This window comes from Opisthocomus hoazin, chromosome 12, assembly GCF_030867145.1.
Source record: "Opisthocomus hoazin isolate bOpiHoa1 chromosome 12, bOpiHoa1.hap1, whole genome shotgun sequence".
NCBI classification, from domain to species: domain Eukaryota; kingdom Metazoa; phylum Chordata; class Aves; order Opisthocomiformes; family Opisthocomidae; genus Opisthocomus; species Opisthocomus hoazin.
Window position 1 is genome coordinate 16020090 of NC_134425.1, and position 15731 is coordinate 16035820.

At 58.1% G+C, this 15731-nt stretch overlaps 2 protein-coding genes across 2 annotated transcripts in view; both read right to left on the minus strand.

Annotated features, from left to right (window-relative positions):
* Positions 1 to 3039: 3039 nt before the first annotated feature.
* NRN1L (neuritin 1 like) lies at positions 3040 to 6360 on the minus strand. Its single transcript, XM_075433896.1, has 3 exons — positions 6269 to 6360; positions 3574 to 3733; positions 3040 to 3485 (listed from the first exon to the last, which is right to left on the minus strand). The coding sequence occupies exons 1-3, from the start codon at positions 6324 to 6326 to the stop codon at positions 3212 to 3214; spliced, it is 492 nt and encodes a 163-aa protein (XP_075290011.1). The 5' UTR covers positions 6327 to 6360; the 3' UTR covers positions 3040 to 3211.
* A 264-nt stretch (positions 6361 to 6624) lies between these two features.
* The window catches only part of EDC4 (enhancer of mRNA decapping 4), a 37026-nt gene continuing 27919 nt past the window's right edge, over positions 6625 to 15731 (minus strand). Inside the window, exons 23-29 of the mRNA XM_075433756.1 lie at positions 14288 to 14443; positions 13404 to 13519; positions 12549 to 12714; positions 11156 to 11342; positions 9710 to 9929; positions 8814 to 8977; positions 6625 to 7465 (exon numbers count right to left, since the gene is read on the minus strand). Coding sequence (XP_075289871.1) covers positions 7273 to 7465; positions 8814 to 8977; positions 9710 to 9929; positions 11156 to 11342; positions 12549 to 12714; positions 13404 to 13519; positions 14288 to 14443 — 1202 coding nt within the window. The 3' untranslated portion in view covers positions 6625 to 7272. The remainder of the gene's footprint in view (positions 7466 to 8813; positions 8978 to 9709; positions 9930 to 11155; positions 11343 to 12548; positions 12715 to 13403; positions 13520 to 14287; positions 14444 to 15731) is intronic.

Consider the following 15731-nt stretch of genomic DNA (forward strand, 5'->3'; position numbering starts at 1 on the left):
CCTGCGATGCAGTGTCCTCCGGCCGTGCACGGCTGCGACGGCCCCTGTGGTGTGGCGCGCTGGGGTGCGGTGACGCTGGGGGCAGCTCTGCCCGGCAAGGCATGGTTCTTCCGCGAGGACACCCGCGCGGGACGGCGGCACTGGCCACCGCGGGAGGGCAAGGAGCCGTCCTGCTGGAGAAACCCGAGCACGTCCCCATAGCCGTTCCCCTTCACCGGGAGGAATTTCCGTGAGTGGAGGCAGGGAGCATTCATCCCTCGCGCAGTGGAGGCCGCATGGCCGTGCCACGTGTGCCATCCTGCTCACGCAGCTGCCCGGAATGGTGTCACCATCTGGTTCCAGCTGCCGGGGATGCGGGGGGCTCCCCGGCCCCTTCCGCCATGGCAAAAAGTGAATTCAAGCATCCACTCAGCCTCACTCGGCCTTCCTTTATCCCCTTTTCTTTTTGTTTTTTAATAATTCAGGTTTGTCTCTTGGAGAAGGGAGAGGGGGATAATGTCTGCGGAGCGTTTAATCTTCTGCCCAAAGAACAGCAGAGAGCAAATTAGGATCTACTCCAATTAATTTGCCTTGATGGGCAAAAACTGGAGAGCGGCCATATCTGGGAATTAAGAACAAAAGCGGGGAGTGTAAAGTAGGTCGCCGGAGTTTCGTAACCGCGGCGATGGGTTTTCACGGCACGGCGGGTGCTCGGAAGAGCCCAGCGCCAGGGGTCACCGGTCCCCGTCCCCCATCCGACAACCACGGGTGTCAGCCGGGGCCGTTGTCGTGAGATGCCGGCTGGCATGTGGGGAGCCAGCCATCGGTGTCGGGACTGGGAACGAGGACATCGCCCCTTCCTGCAGCGGGACACGGCCACGGGACCGTCCCAACCGCTCGAACCCGGCGGGAGGACGGACACCGGCTGCTCATCCCTGTTTCGGAGCAGCTGGAGATCTTCCCCGGGGTCGGCGCGCCCGTCCTCGCCATCACGCTGCCACTCCCGGCTTTGCAGGCGTCTCCTCGGAGGGGGACACGGCGACGGTGTGCTCGGGGCAGTGCCGTGCCACGGGCCTTCGCACCGCTGGCTGTCACCAGACAGCAGGGACCCGCAGCCGCGTCCCAGCCCGATGTCCCCAAACCCCAGCCCCTTCTCCCCGGAGCCGCCGGCCAGTGCCACGCATGGTGATGGCTCCCAGCCGCAGGACACGTGTGGTCGCGGAGCTGAGGGCGGGGACGCGTGCGGTGGCATCTTCCAGGGCAGGGGACACGTGCGGCACGCATCTTTCGAACACCCGGCGTGTTTGGGGCGAGGCGGCGCGGTTTGGGGCATGCCAGTGTCCCCATCACGGCGAGCACCGCTCCGGTGGCCCCCCGGCTCCCCGGACGACAGGGCACAACGCCTGTGGCACCGAGCCCACCCGGCACCGGCACGGTGGGGTGCTGGGCGTGACGCGGTGCGCACCCGGCGCCGGTCCAGCGTTTATCCTCTTAGCCACCCTGCAGGGATCCGGCACTAATTCACCCTTAAACACATGATTGCCAGGAACTGGAAAGGAAAGAATCGGTGGATTATCCCCCGGCGCCGGCGTTAAACACGGGGAGCGGCAGCTGCCGCCCGAGGAGAGCCGCGATGGCGTTTGGCCCCGTGTGCCGTGGGGCAGCCAGCCCCGGGCTCAGCACCGGCCCTGGCAGAGGCTGCTGGCAGCACATCCCCACTGACCCCCACATGATGCTTTGCGTCCCCCTGCAGCCCAGCTCCAGGCTGGTTAATGAAATAAATAACATGAAATAAGCTGGGGGGGGAACCCCGTAAAGCTGCGGGGTCGGCAGCGGCCACTTGGCTCCCTGGGACGCAGCGCGGCGCAGCAATGCGGGCAGCGCTGCCCAGCCCCGGACACTGGCAGCGACCGCAGCAGCCCTGGTGACATCCCAGAGGTCGGGGACCGAGTGCCCCGACCTTGCAGGAAGAGGTTTTGCAACGAAACGAGCACTAATTGTCCCCAGCTGGACGAGGACAGGGGTAATTAAGCTTCTCACTCACATGTCAAAGGTGCCAACGCCACGCCGGGCCAAGCGGGGATGTTTTTGGGACAGCCCTGAGGTCACCTCGGGAATCAAAGCAACTGCAGCAGCTCGCTGCTGACGGCACGTGGCTGCTTCTCCCATCGTGGGCGGTGGTCCCGTCGCCCGGAGGGGTTTGGCAGTCACGCTGCTGTCGCCTTCACCGTACGGGGTGAAGAACCATGGTGACGCGTGATGATACACGACATAGGGATGCAACGCTGACGGGCCTCGGGACCACAGGTCTGGCGGAGGACAGGGCTGCCTGTTTGCGACTGTCGGGTCCCTTTCGGCGGCGGGCCGGGGGGAGACGGCTGCTGACTGCCTCGCCAGCTGGCGTCCAGGGGAAATGGTTTACCATCGGGGGTTTTAGTGGGCCAGGAAAAGAAAACCTGAGGTTTGCAGCGTTAACAGCGACAGAGATGAGGCAAACAGCATCTTCCACCGACCGACACGACCAAGCTCAGCTCTGCCGCCTGCTCTAACTCCAGCGCGTCCCACTCGGGACCTGCACACGAGCTTCAGTTCCCTGGTTTTCTCCTCCTGCGCCAGCTCGGCTAAGAACACCTCCTGTCCTTCCCGCAAACCCCAGCTTCCCTGATGCCCATTCAGAGCACCCAATGTAGCAAGACCAAAATAAAAGGGACGGAAAATGGGGTTTCTTTCAGAAATCTGTCTGATGCCAGTGGAGTTGCCGGTCAGAGGACAAGCTCTCGGTGTTCTCCTAAGAGGCCCCTTAACGTAACGGAACCACTTGACCCATCTCTGCAGGGAATAGCCTTTATGTCTCGCCCTGCAAAGCACTGCTGGGCAGTGGGAATCCCCGGTCCAGCCATCCCTGGGGCCGTCGAGGTCCCGTGGGCTGCCTGGCGTGGCCACAGAGCCCCCCGGTCACCCTCCCCGGGGCTGGTGCGGGGAGCGTTTCCCCTCCAGTCGCTGGAGCAAACCTGGAGCTTGGGAAGGGCGCGAGGGGCATCCCACGCCAGAGAGACAAGAGAAATGTAAAAGCGTCTTTTAATATAAATATAAATCCATCTGAAGGGCTCCAGGAGGGGACCGCGCCCTGCGAGGGATGCCCGGGGTGGGGTGGGCTTGGTGGGGATTGCGGGTGCCGGAGCCCAGCCAGTGCCGGGGCACCGACCCGCGGCATTGGCCGGGCAGGGCAGGGCTAGAGCCGGGGCAGCAGCAGCGGCAGGGCCAGCAGTGCCAGCAGCCGGGGCGGCGGGGCCGCGGCTGAGCCCCTCAGCGTGGCCTGGTTGGTCTCTGCGGGCGGCGAGCCGCGGGCGCTGGCTGGGCGTCCCCGGGTGCTGCACAGCTCCTGCAGGTTCCCCTGGAACTGGATCTTGCGGGACTCCCGGCGCAGCGACTCCCAGATGGCGGCCGCTTCCTCTGGGCAGCTCGACAGCACGTCGCTGGCGCAGGCGTGGAAGGCGTCCCAGGACCTGGGGAGATGGGCGGGAGATGGGGGGGATCACGGGTGGCGGGTCGCCCCGCCGCCCCGGCAGCTCCCACGGGGACGGGGACGCTCACGCGCAGACGGTGTCCAGCTCCCGCGCTTCCTCGCCGCCCTCCTGCCGCTGCCGCCGGGCGCTCTGGGCCATGCTGTCCCCGAGGGTGATGAGGCAGCCAGCGAAGCCCTTGTAGATGGTGTCACACCTCCCCGCCATGCTGCCGGGCTCCTGGCTGGCGGCTGCAGGTGAGAGATGGAGCTGAGCCCCCGCGGACCCATCCCAAGGGCCACCACCTGTCCGGCTTAGGGGTGGCACTGGGCTCCGAGGGGACCCGCGCGCCTGGCTGGGGACGCGGCACGGTGCGGTGGCCCCGCAAGCGATGCTGGCGTTGGCTGCAGGGGAAGAGCAGCGCACCGGCCGCTTCCCCTCGGGCCTGCCGGGCTCTCCCCGGAGCCGTCTGTGCCGGCCCTCGGCCCCTGACAGCACGGATTCATTTGTGACCGCAACGGGAAAAACAATTCCTGAACAATAGCGAAGGCTTGGCGAGCCGGAGTCCCTGCTCCTGCTGCAGCGGGGGGACGGGGAATGGGGGAAGGGGAAAGGGGTAGAATGGAGGGCGAAGGGGAAGGGGAAGGGGAAGGGGAAGGGGAAGGGTAGGGAAAAAGAAGGGGAAGGGGAAGGGAGAGGGGGAGGGGGACGGGGGGGAAGGGAAAGGAAAAGGGAAAGGAAAGGGGAAAGGGGAAAGGGGAAAGGGGAAAGGGGAAGGGGAAAGGGGGAAGGGGGAAGGGGAAGGAAAAGGAAAAGGGAACGGGGAAGGGGAAAGGGAAGGGGAAGGGGAAGGGGAAGGGGAAGGGGAAGAGGAAGGGGAAGGGGAAGGGGAAGGGAAAGGGGAAGGGAAAGGGGAAGGGGAAGGGAAGGGAGAGGAAGGGAAGGGAAGGGAAGGGAAAGTGGAAAGGGGGAAGGGGAAAAGGGGAAGGGGGAAAGGGGAAGGGGGAAAGGGGAAGGGGGAAAGGGGAAGGGGGAAGGGAAAGGGAAAGGGGAAGGAAAAGAGGAAGGAAAAAGAAGGAGAAGGGGAAGGGGAGGAGTAAGGGGGAGGAAAAGCAAAAGCAGGAGGGAGAGGGGAAGGGAGAGGAAAAGGAAAAGGAAAAGGAAAAGGAAAAGGAAAAGGAAAAGGAAAAGGAAAAGGAAAAGGAAAAGGAAAAGGAAAAGGGGGAAGAGGAAGGAAAAGCACAAAAGGAAGCGGCACAAGTGCAACTCCGGCTGCTTCACCCCAGTCCCCTGCTCTGCTCCTCAAGGGATGAACCACCAGGACCGGCTGAACCCCGGGGCCAGACACGGGACGGCGGGAGACGGGGCGAGCTGGGGACGCCCGCGAGTGCCCCCCACAGCCGGGGGAAGCCCAGCAGAGCCGGCGTGTGGCTGGGTGATGGGGAAACGCCGTGCGGTCGGCCCGGCTCTGCCCCGGCGGTCCCGCATGGTTCACGGGAGGCATGGGACTTTCGGAAATGCCGTGCATGTGTGCCCGGGAGCTCTCGAAGCTGAGGATGCTAAAAAAGGGCGAGGACGGGTCCCAGAGGGGTCCCCTGTGGGAAGGAGCCCCCAGAAGCTGCCTGGCAGCTGGCAAGGCAGCCAGGACGTCTCCGGGGAGCCGCGTGCTGTGCCGCTGGCATTCCACGCCCGTGCCCCTGGAACAAGGACCTGAGCAGAGCGGCCGCGGCCGAGGCTGGCACTGGGGCAAGCCGGAAACCTCAGCCCGCCCCGGAGCATGGCGGGTGCTGGCAGCGAGAAACACCCCCCCCCCCCCGAGCACATCACCGAGGGACGTCTCGGGTCGATGCCAGCCACATGGGTCGTGAACACCGCAGGTATCGGCAGAGAAAGCAGATCCGCTGCTCCTCTTTCGACCCAGCCAGGCTCAAAGCCCGTCTCCCAGCAGCCCCGGGACGCGTCGGCTGGCTGGGGCAGCAGACGCCTTCCCTCGGCCGGCTGGACCCTGCCACGGGCTGGCATTTGGCCTCCCGGGCTTCCTCCAGCGCCCGGCAAGAGCCCTCTCCTTCGCCCAGCTCCCTCTGCACGAGGCTGGGCAGGGCAGGAAGAAGAAACAAGGGGGCCAAATCACCTCCGCCGCCCCATCGCGAAACCACGCGGGAAACATCTGCCGCCGGCTCTGGCGGGGAGCGAGTCCGAAGGGAGCGGCAGCCAGGGAGTTTCCCAGGGTGCCACAGACCATCGCTGGCGTCCAAGCGAGCGCCGACGCAGCCGTCCCACGTCTGGGGAAGGGCCTGAAATACCACCCCCACCCCTCCCCCTAGCCCCAAAACCGCCCAGGCTCGGGGGTCCCGGAGCAGGGGAGCCCCCAGGCTCCAGCATCACTCTTTGGGGCAGAGATGCTGTTGGGTAACGCCATGCCCGGAGCCGGACGGTGTCCTCCGGGAGCGGGAGAGCGTGGAGGGGGCACGTCGGTGCCGGCGAGGTGCGGGATCCGCCGGTCGCCCGTTGGGCAGGGTGACCTCCGGGCCCCGGGGAGAAGAGGGCAGGCAGGGAGAGCCAGCAGCAGAGGGATCGGCGGCACCCGGGGCACCTCGGGGACTGTCCCCGCCTGAGTGCGGGGACCCCGCCGCGAAGCCGCTTCCCCTCGGAGGGACGGATCGCCGCGCCTCGGGCCAACCGGGCTCCCCGAGGGCGCGGGCGGCGAGCTCGGGACGGGGGTCCTGCTCCCGCCCCCCCCCAGCCCCGAGAGCAGGGAGCGGTGCCCGGGTCCCGGCGGCACTCACCGAGCTGCAGCAGCAGCGGGCCCACGACGCCCAGCACCCGCCAGCACCCGCAGCCCATGGCGCGGCTCCGCCGTCTGCTCCGCGCCCCACGGCCGCCACCGCCCCCGGGGCCTCGCCCCGCCCCCGGGCCCGCCCAGCCGGGCCTCCCCCCGCCCTCGCCCCGCCTCCGGGCCCCGCCCCCGGGCGGTGTTTTTGCTGCGAAAAGGGGGGGATTTGGGGCCCCCTCCCGCAACGCCGCGTCCAAAGGGCCGGGTCCAAAGGCCCCGCAGCGCTCCCTCCGCGGCACAGCAAGAAAAGCAGGGCCCCCCGGTGCTTTTTTTTTTTTTTGTCCAAAAGTTGTTTATTGAATCGTTCTTAATGTTATTCCAAAAAAAAAAAAAAAAACAAAAAAAAAAACCCACAACAAAAAAAATTCAAAATTTAGATAGAAAGAAAAACTGCAGTGTAAAACCAGAACTAACGGCTGAACCACGGACATGCTCCGAGAAGCGATGGGCGCTGCCCGGCCGTCCTCACAGCCCCCTGCCCACCCGGCGCAGGAGGGGCCGCGCACCCCCCAGCCCTGAAGGAAGCCCCCCAGCCACCATCCTCCCGGCCACTCGCCCCACCAGCGAGGAGGACCCAAGATACGGGGGCTACTTTCTGGCCCCTGGCTTGGGGCTCAGGGTGGGCTTCCCTTCTCCTCCGCTCACGGCAGCAGGGTGAGAAATTCCCCCACATCTGCTGAAAGCAACTGGGACTGGGGGCCAGGCCTCAGGGACAGACGGGCAGGTGAAGAGGAGACTTAACTCTCTCAAAAAGAGGCTATTTGGGAAAAAAATAAGCCAAGTGAGCGTTCAGTGACTATTTGGGACTATACACAGATGGCGTTTGCCTTAGAGACATCACACGCACGTCGATAGGTTTCCCGGCGAGAGCTCTTAACACAAGCCATACGTGGTTAGTAACTACCGGATCTGCTGGGTGGGCTTCCACGGAGCAGCCCCCAAGGGAGCCGGGTCCTCCTAGGTCATGCCAGGGGTGACCAGGCCCTGGAGCATGATCATGAGGCGACGGGCAGGCTTGCTCAGCGTGTTGTGGGGTTCCACCTGGAGGAACTGGAAGAGCTTCTGCCGCACCTGGTTCATGACTGACCCCATGTGGTCTCGGGTGATGGGGTCACTCTGGTCCAGGTGCATCACTGCTTCCTCCAAGTAGCTGAAAGAGAGAGACCATGGTTAGAACCAAGCTCAGCACACAACCCCAGTCCGACTCAGTTCACTGTAGCACTGACAATGCGCAATTCTGCTCTCCCACCCACCCAAACTCAGTGCAGTACGCTCAGCCGGCAGAAAATGAGCGTTCCCGACTCACAGCCGAGCCCACCTATCCCTCCTTGGACACACAAGGGCAGCCTGCAGCCTCCAGCCTGCCGTACGTGCAGCGCAACCCAGCTGCCCGGACCAAGCAGGTGTGACAGCAAGCTGGAGCTCCCTGACGTGCTGGAGGGGCACCAGGCCACAGGCCACACCTCATCACAGCACCGTAGGTATTTTATTTGATGCCTTTTTAGCATGAGCAGAATTAGCCACTCATTAGACAGTAAAAATCCTCAGCAGTGAGGCTTAATTCATGTAGGTACACATTAAAGGTCTCCTTCCAATATGACTGTATCTGTCCAGGATGGGGGGAGGAGGGGAAGAGCAGTAATTCCACCAGTAAGTCGCTCCGAAGTTCAGACGAGCCGTGAACTTTCAAACCGCAGCTGGGGAGCGAGGCAATGTGGTCACTGCCAATGGTTCTCGCTGCCAGACCAGCCTGAACTCAACGGCAGCAACTTTCACTCTGATTACGGGCTCATTTGTAACTTAAGGGCCTTCAGTTTTTCTAGCTTGCTTTACCCCTATCGTTAACTTGAGCTGAAAACTCTAAGTCATTTTGCATACAAGCCCTGGTTAAAACCCGCAGGCATATCAACAAGCTAGGTTTTTAGAGCAGATAACAGGGTTTTGACTCACCGACTGAAAACATTCACAGCAAGTATCACCAGTCACCATCCTGCGACCTCAGCTCGGAACACCTAACCTGACACCAATCACAGCGGCTCCTGCTGCCAGACAGGCTCAGTGGGAGATGGCAGCTATGGTAAGAAACTGCCGGCACAAAGTCCAGCGACGGGTTAAGAACTGAGGGCACCAAAGCTGCTCTGGACATTGAGCTACCCAGGAAACATGGCACTATCCCTCCTTTTACCTCCACAGGGGAATTGTTCCTCGGTTAAAGGAGATTGCTGCACAGACCACACATAATATTTACAGACTACAGTCCAGGAGGTAACGGCTACAGCTGGGTGCCCCTTCTACTACTGCCTCCGGGCAGCAAAGCTTTCTGTGGCAATGCCTGCGTGTTTTTTCAAGCCATCACCGGTTGCTCACATGCCAGTAACAGGCTACAGAAGCTCCAACCTTCGTCGAAGCACCACCTTCCACTTCGAGGCAGTGAACTGAAAGCCAGAGCCAGGAACAGGTCTGCACAGGTTCAGACCTGGCACTCTGCTCATACTCACTTCAGCTTCAGTTCTGTACGAGTACCCAGATCCGAGGAGAGCTGCTGAATGAGGGACAGCAGCACAGGCTGGGACAGCGGGCACGGATGCTGCCCGAACACTTGCTGAGTATCCACAGTCTCACAGACATACAGGACCAGGTTGAGATCAGCTGCTGTTAGAGCCTGCAAGAAAGACACAGCTAGGAATGCAGAGGAAACAACAGGCAGGTGAGGGACAGGGAGAGAGCACAAGCCAGCCCTCTGTCTTGCGGCAGCTCAACGGCTCGCCAGCCTCCTCGGGGAGCAGAATTCTCTGCAAACCCTTCTGTACGTGCAAGCAGGACCATGCTTAGGCTCCCAGTCTGCACTCAGAGGATGCCCGTGTTGGTTTAAGATGCACAGACCACAACCAGGCAGAGGGGAGCAGGTTACAGTCAGCAGCACGGAGCAGGGCCATGTCTGCATCCCCTGTCAGCCCACTGGCACGGCACTGCTGTTATTCCCAGCGGAGTCTGTCTGCAGCAGCTCAAATGGATCTGCCTACATATTCAAAGACAACGCCAAGGTCAGGACCCAGCTGGTAGATCTGCCTGGAGAGGCTTATGAAGCTGTTGCTCTTCAGGGGCGCACCACGTGCCACCGCCAATGGCAAAAAACTCTCTGGTTTACTGGAGTGCTGACACTGTCCTGACAGGGCACAGCCTGGGAAGAAGGAACTTCACTGCCATCACATCATGGAACTTGCACCAACATCATAGTGCAACTGCACCCCTGGAGCGGTCTGCTGCCACAGGTCTTTTCAGCCAGCTCCCGTGTGAGTCGTTGGGGGATTACGTCCCCAGGTCAAGCAGCCCTTCTTCCCCCGCCTCCACCCCCCACCAAGCAGTGATGCCCGCTGCCAGGAAGCCTAGGTACCTGCTGGAAAGCTTGGTTGAGGTGTCCCTGCTGGAGCAGCTGAAGGATGTGAGTTTGCTGAGACTGGAAATCCAAGTGAGTAGAGGGGATCGGAGTCCCGGCTGCCGAGCGCATCGCCTGGACGATGCTCGAGGTGACAGCTGCTTGCTGCTCCTTCATAGCCAGGCTCACTTCTCCTTTAATGACTCTCTGCACCTGGGCCAAAATAGACTCCTGCATGCTAAAAAAACAAACCAAACAGGCATTTCTGAAAACAAAGAGCGGAGGGACTCCACTGCACAAAGCTTACATCAGCAAGAAAGCCCAGGCTAGCTTGCTTATTGCAGCGTGGCTCCCAAAGGGTTAACACAAAGTGCTCTGAAACATCGGAAACACACTGCACAAGGTAGCTCTGCGGCCAACAACACAATGTCCCAGGGTGCATGCGGAAGATGCCGGGATTCTGTGCGGGAAAGTGATGTTTTGGGGAACTAAGTCTCTCATTACACATTAAATCTTTAATGTCTCTGGCTTCCAAGAAAGGCTCTAGGTTCATCCCCAGACAGGCCCAGCTTTCTACATCACATCTGTCAGACGCAGTTCCTAGCCTGCAGATGACACCTTCAGAACGAGAACACACTTTCACCGAGCCTCCGACCTCTCCACAGAAGACCAGTTCACAGTGCAGGTTCCGCTTTCCCCCCCAAGCACTGGATCCTCCCCTCTTACAAAGGGCACAAAGCACCAACCCAGCTCTACCGCAGGTGGGATGGCAGGACTTCCCTGGGAGCAAGCACAGCCCACGCAACAAGACCAGAATGGAATCTGGTAGCCTTCCTGGCAAGAAGACCCCAACACACTCTGACATTCGTTCCAGCGGCTTAAAATAGACAGGGGCATTCTGCCCCGCGGGTGACCACCAGCCAGGCTCGATGCCCAGCAACCTGCCGCCAGCCTCATGGCACGAGCGTGCTGAAGGCAGCGCCAGGATCACACCTTGAAACCAGGACGGCCACGCGTAAATTGCTGCAGAGCAGCTGGGAGGACAGAGTAGCCTGCAGAAACTATTGCTGTGCTCGAGCACACAGAGTTAAGAACAAAAGCCCTCAAAAGACTAGAAGAACATTTTGGAAGAGGAAGGCTAGTCAGAATTGAGCGCGCTTTTGGGCTGCCTTTGGTCCTTCTGTCCTCCAACACGCACATGGGACGCAGTGAAAAGCAGGCCCCAAGCTCACACACGCAGCAGCGATACAGCTGGTTGTTGGCAACCTTCTGTGGTGGTCCTTTCACGCTCTGCAGGGCAACAGCTACCCCAGCCCACGTGCTCTGCCATACTGCGCACAGAGCCAACAAGCAGCCCAGCAGCGGCAAATGGCTCGTTCCACAGCTACAGAGGGAGAGGTTTTTGTTACACACGTGTATACCCCTCACTGACATCTCTTTCCACAAGCCCAGCTGCCAACTTACTTGCCCACGATAATGTGCAGCTGGTGCTGCACCTCGGCGTGGACGCTGGCTGCGACAGTGGAAGCCAGCTGCTCGGTGCTGCTCTGGAAGGTGCTGATGAGCTGTCGAAGCTGATTCAGCAGTGGGTCCCGCGCCTCCTGTTCTCGTACCTTCTTGTTCTTCAAGTGAGTCTCCAGCTGCTGGATATCTGCAACAAGCAGAGAGGAAGACTTTTGCACCTTCGGTACTGGTGGGGATCGTCAGGGCAGAAATCTGGCTGCCAGGCTCTACATGTGATCCAGCAGAACCAGTTACTGAGCCAGTGTAAGAGTGCGGGAGAGCGGGGCAAACACGCAAGCCTTGTTTTGGGCTGCGTTACACTAACCTAAAAACCCTGCTTCCCACCTCCCCGCCATGCAGGACGACATAATACAGCAACAAAGCCAAGAGTTCTCTCGCGACAGACCTTTACAGGCACTGTTTGTTCACGGCAAGCTAAAGGTGGGAGCGAGGGCATTGTATGTCATACACAGTGCGAGCTGCGATCCGCATTAGTGACGGAGTTCAATGCCAATGAAGAAAGAGGAGGAACATTTCTGACAAAAAATATCATGTCTGCAGAGACCAGAAAAATGTATTTTAAAATATTTTATGAACAGGTCTGATCAAAAGGGAGAAAAACATAATTTCCATTTACTTGTGGTAGACTCTTGAGGAAAAAGAAGGGTGCAAAACAGCAGCTGGAGACAGTCTGCAGATCTACAGGCAAGAGAAGTCGCTGTGCTAGCACTAGCTAACCTCAGGCCCCCTCAGAAACCAGCTCTGCAGAGTAAGACCTGCCTGGCCTCCCATAAGGCGAAGGAACTGGATCCCAAGCCTGCAAACAGGACAGATCTTCTCCAATGCACCAGTGTACAATTTTCCTTACTTCAGAGTATAGTTTTCTTTTTTCCAGCCTGACCATGCCTACACTCTTCAGTCACTATTTAGCCTCTGATCATCCCCGTACCCTTCCCTAAACCTCCCCAATCCATGACCCCTCTGAGCTGAGGGTTGAGCTGCAGAACTGCTATCCCTCTATCCATTGTCTTCCTGATGTCAGGATGGTGTAATCCTACAGCTAGGCTTTACTATTCAACAGATGAAGTCACAGATTCACAGAACGGGGCCAAGTGTTTCGCTGCAGGGGCTACAGAGACCAGAGGTGAAGCTCTGTTTGTACAGCACCACCCACAAAACCCTCCTCACTTCTGCTTCTATTTCCCAAGTGTGAAGTGGAGCACGCGGATGGGCCAAGAGGTTAAACAATCACCAGTGAAACTCTGAAAGGCAAAGACATAAGAAAAGGCCTACTAACTGTCAGCCACTAATGCAAATACGCTGGGCAGAGAAAACTCAAAGAAAGCCTACTCACATTCCTGTGTGCCTTGCTTGAAGGTGTCATTGATTTGCTGGAACATGGACTGGCAGCTCTTCTCGAAGGCTGGCAACACAACACTCTGAAAAGCTTCCCGGTAAGCTGACTGGATCGGCCCCTGCAGGGTATCAGCTGTTGCCCTCACAACGGTATCTGTAAGGTTCTTACAAGCACACACAGAAGGGATTCCAGAAAATTAACAACAGCCTGCTGCAGACTCAACAATGTGAACAAACGCTGTAGGTCCCTGCAACACATCCACACCAGCTAAGGTCAGCCCAGCATCAGAAGCGCGTATTGCCTCAGCTCTTTCCACTGACCAGGCTGCACCATGACTACAGCAGGCAGAGCACCTACTTGTGAGGAGCTGCCCAAGAAGACCATGATTTCCCTGCAGTTCAGCTGTAGAGCAAGGGGAGGTCAGGCATGGCTCCTCTCCCCCTCCCCTGCTTCCCTGCCACAATCCATGATTCCCTGGCAAGGTAAATAACAAGCTTCTGCTCCCTAAATAATGTAAAAATGGAGACCAGAGTGGAGAGCAGAAGATCCAGTCAAACCTTCACCACTTGGCTGACTGAGTTGGCCCTAAAAACCACTGCTGTAGCGAGAATCTCTAGTCTAGCAGAAAATCAACAGCCTGGTAAAGGAAAGAAAGGGCTAATGAGGCAAAGCAGGCAGGGGAGCAGACAATGAGCTCGCTCCGTGGATGAGACCAAGAAAGGGCGTTGACCACCGGCAGCTAAACTGACCTTACCCAGAGATACAGGGGAGGGGAAGAGGTATGAGGAGCCACTACCCAGGCAGGTGACAACTCAGTGTCCCCAGGAAAAGCTACAGTCTGGTTCTCCTTACCTTTGATTTCACTAGCTTGGTGATACTCTCCTTCAATGTCCCCTCAACAGCAGTGATCTTGGTGGCAATAGTGTTACTCAGCTGGCCAGCAATAGGGTCCAGGCTCTTGGAAATGCCTAGGCACAACACAAAATGTGTCGAAGTTGGAGCTTTAAGCCTAGAGTTACACTTCAAAACCCAAAAAGTCAAAACTCTCCTTGGATACATCACAGTGAGGGGCAATGGTCACAAGCTCTGGCTTGGGAAGCTAAGGTTGGACATTAGGAGAAACATTTTGCTAGGAAGGTGGTACAGCTCTGGAAATCACCAGAGAGGCTGTAGAATCTCCAGCTTTGAAGGTCTGCAAGACTTGCCCCGACAAAGTCACAGCTGACCTGATCTAGAATAGTGGGTAGCCCTGCTTCAAACAGAGTGGTGGACACCAGTGGCTGCAGAAGGCTTTCCCACCACTATTTCTTTGAACACTTCTTTACATGGATGGTGCCAGCGCATCAAGGAAGGACAAAGACAAATTTAAGTCTGCTCCAGTCAAGTCTCCACATTCCCCAACACATTAGCCTCTTTTGCCTTTCTCCACCAAACATACTCCAGAAGCTTCATAGATTATAACGGAAGGTCAGACCACCCTCTCTGGAAAGCCATCCCCACCGGGAGCCTCACACTCCTCCCAAACCACAACTCCTCAGATTACAGCGGGGCCACTCCTCCCAAACCACAACTCCTCAGATTACAGCGGGGCCTGAAACACTTTAAAGTGCAATGACTGGTCTTCGTGTAACCTAACCCCTACCTCATACAGTGCCAACCCGTTTACACAGCATGCTTTCAAACCCTACGGGCTAACTGTAGGGAATCACCTCCAAAACCTAGGCAGCAACACTCACACTGGGGTACAGTCTTCTTCATCTCCTCGCGAATGGTCCTCTCCAGACGGTTACACACAGCAGTGGAAAGGGACTGAGAGAGCTGCTGAGACAGATGCTCCTGGAGCTGCCCGTTGCGCTGCTGTCCTTCCGTCAGTGCTCGGTCTAGCCTTCTCTCTAATGAGAATGTATGTTAAGGAGTACAAACATAGATTTCCTCTTTACCCTCAACACTCCTGTCCACAAAGATGGACACTAGCCTCACCTCCAGAGGCTCAGTGACAGCAAATTTGTGGCTCTGGTGGAAGAGGGGTCTATATAACATTGCTGATGTGTTCCTGTAAACAACAGGGTACTCATAAACAAACGATCAGGGTGAGAGGAGAGCTCTGGAAAGCGTGGTAGAAAAGCCAAAGAGCTAGAAAAACCTCGACAGTAGCATTCTCTGCATACTGTGGGTTAACTTAGCTGCCCCGGTAGGCAGCTCAGCCCCACACAGCCGCTCGCTCACTCCTCTGCAATGGGCTGGGGGAGAGAACAGGAAAGGTAAGAGTGAGAAAGCTCACGGGTTGAGATAAAGACAGTTTATCAGGTAAAGAGAAAGCTGCGCATGCGAGCCAAGCAAAATAAGGAATTCATTCACCACTTCCCATCGGTGGCCGGGTATTCAGCCATCCCCAGGGAAGCAGGGCTCCATCACGCGTCACGGTGACTTGGGAAGACAAACCCCATCACGCCGCATGTCCCCTCTTCCCCCTCCTTTCCCCCAGCTTTTACTGCTGAGCACGACGTCATACAGTATGGGACATCCCTTTGGTTGGCTGGGGTCAGCTGTCCCAGCCGTGTCCCCTCCCAGCTTCCTGCCCACCCCCAGCCCGCTCATTGGTGGAGCAGCATATGGAACGGAGAAGGCCTTGACAGGATTTAGCAACAGCGAAAACATCAGCATGTTACCAACACTCTTTTGGTCACAAATCCAAAACATACCACCATACAATCTGTGATGAAGAAAATTAACTCCAGCTCAGCCAAAACCACTACAAAAACCAAGAAGCCCAAGATCCATAAAAAGCAAGTTGGCAAAACCTTTTCTGCAGGATGGAATTGATGGACATAAGTGACATAGTCCACAGGAGCAAACCCGGGCCTAACAGAAGCTCGTCACACCTCACGGAGCAACCAAGCTCTCCAAAGGAGCCAACGCACAAACACTGAGATGCACGTGCATCTTAAAAACAAAAAACCAAACAGTGACAACTCAGCTGCTGACAAAGTCCAGTGCAGATCTGAAGTTGTGCAGACAGGGAAAAATTATTCTAGTATTACAATATAGCTCTAGACTCCCAACTTTAGTAGAAAGCTATCTCAATTATCTATGAAAGTAACAGTCTTGTGGTCAGAATGGAAAATCCAACAGTAACTAATAGAGAAAACAGAAACCACTGTCGTGTCATAGAAGTTAAGA

Excerpts from the sequence above, each read along its gene's own strand:
- NRN1L (XM_075433896.1), bottom strand. The coding sequence starts at position 6,326 with ATGGGCTGCGGGTGCTGGCGGGTGCTGGGCGTCGTGGGCCCGCTGCTG. Across the intron at positions 3,734-6,268 it reads CCCGCTGCTGCTGCAGCTCG|CCGCCAGCCAGGAGCCCGGC; the intron begins GTGAGTGCCGCC and ends TCTCACCTGCAG. Across the intron at positions 3,486-3,573 it reads GAGCTGGACACCGTCTGCGC|GTCCTGGGACGCCTTCCACG; the intron begins GTGAGCGTCCCC and ends CCATCTCCCCAG.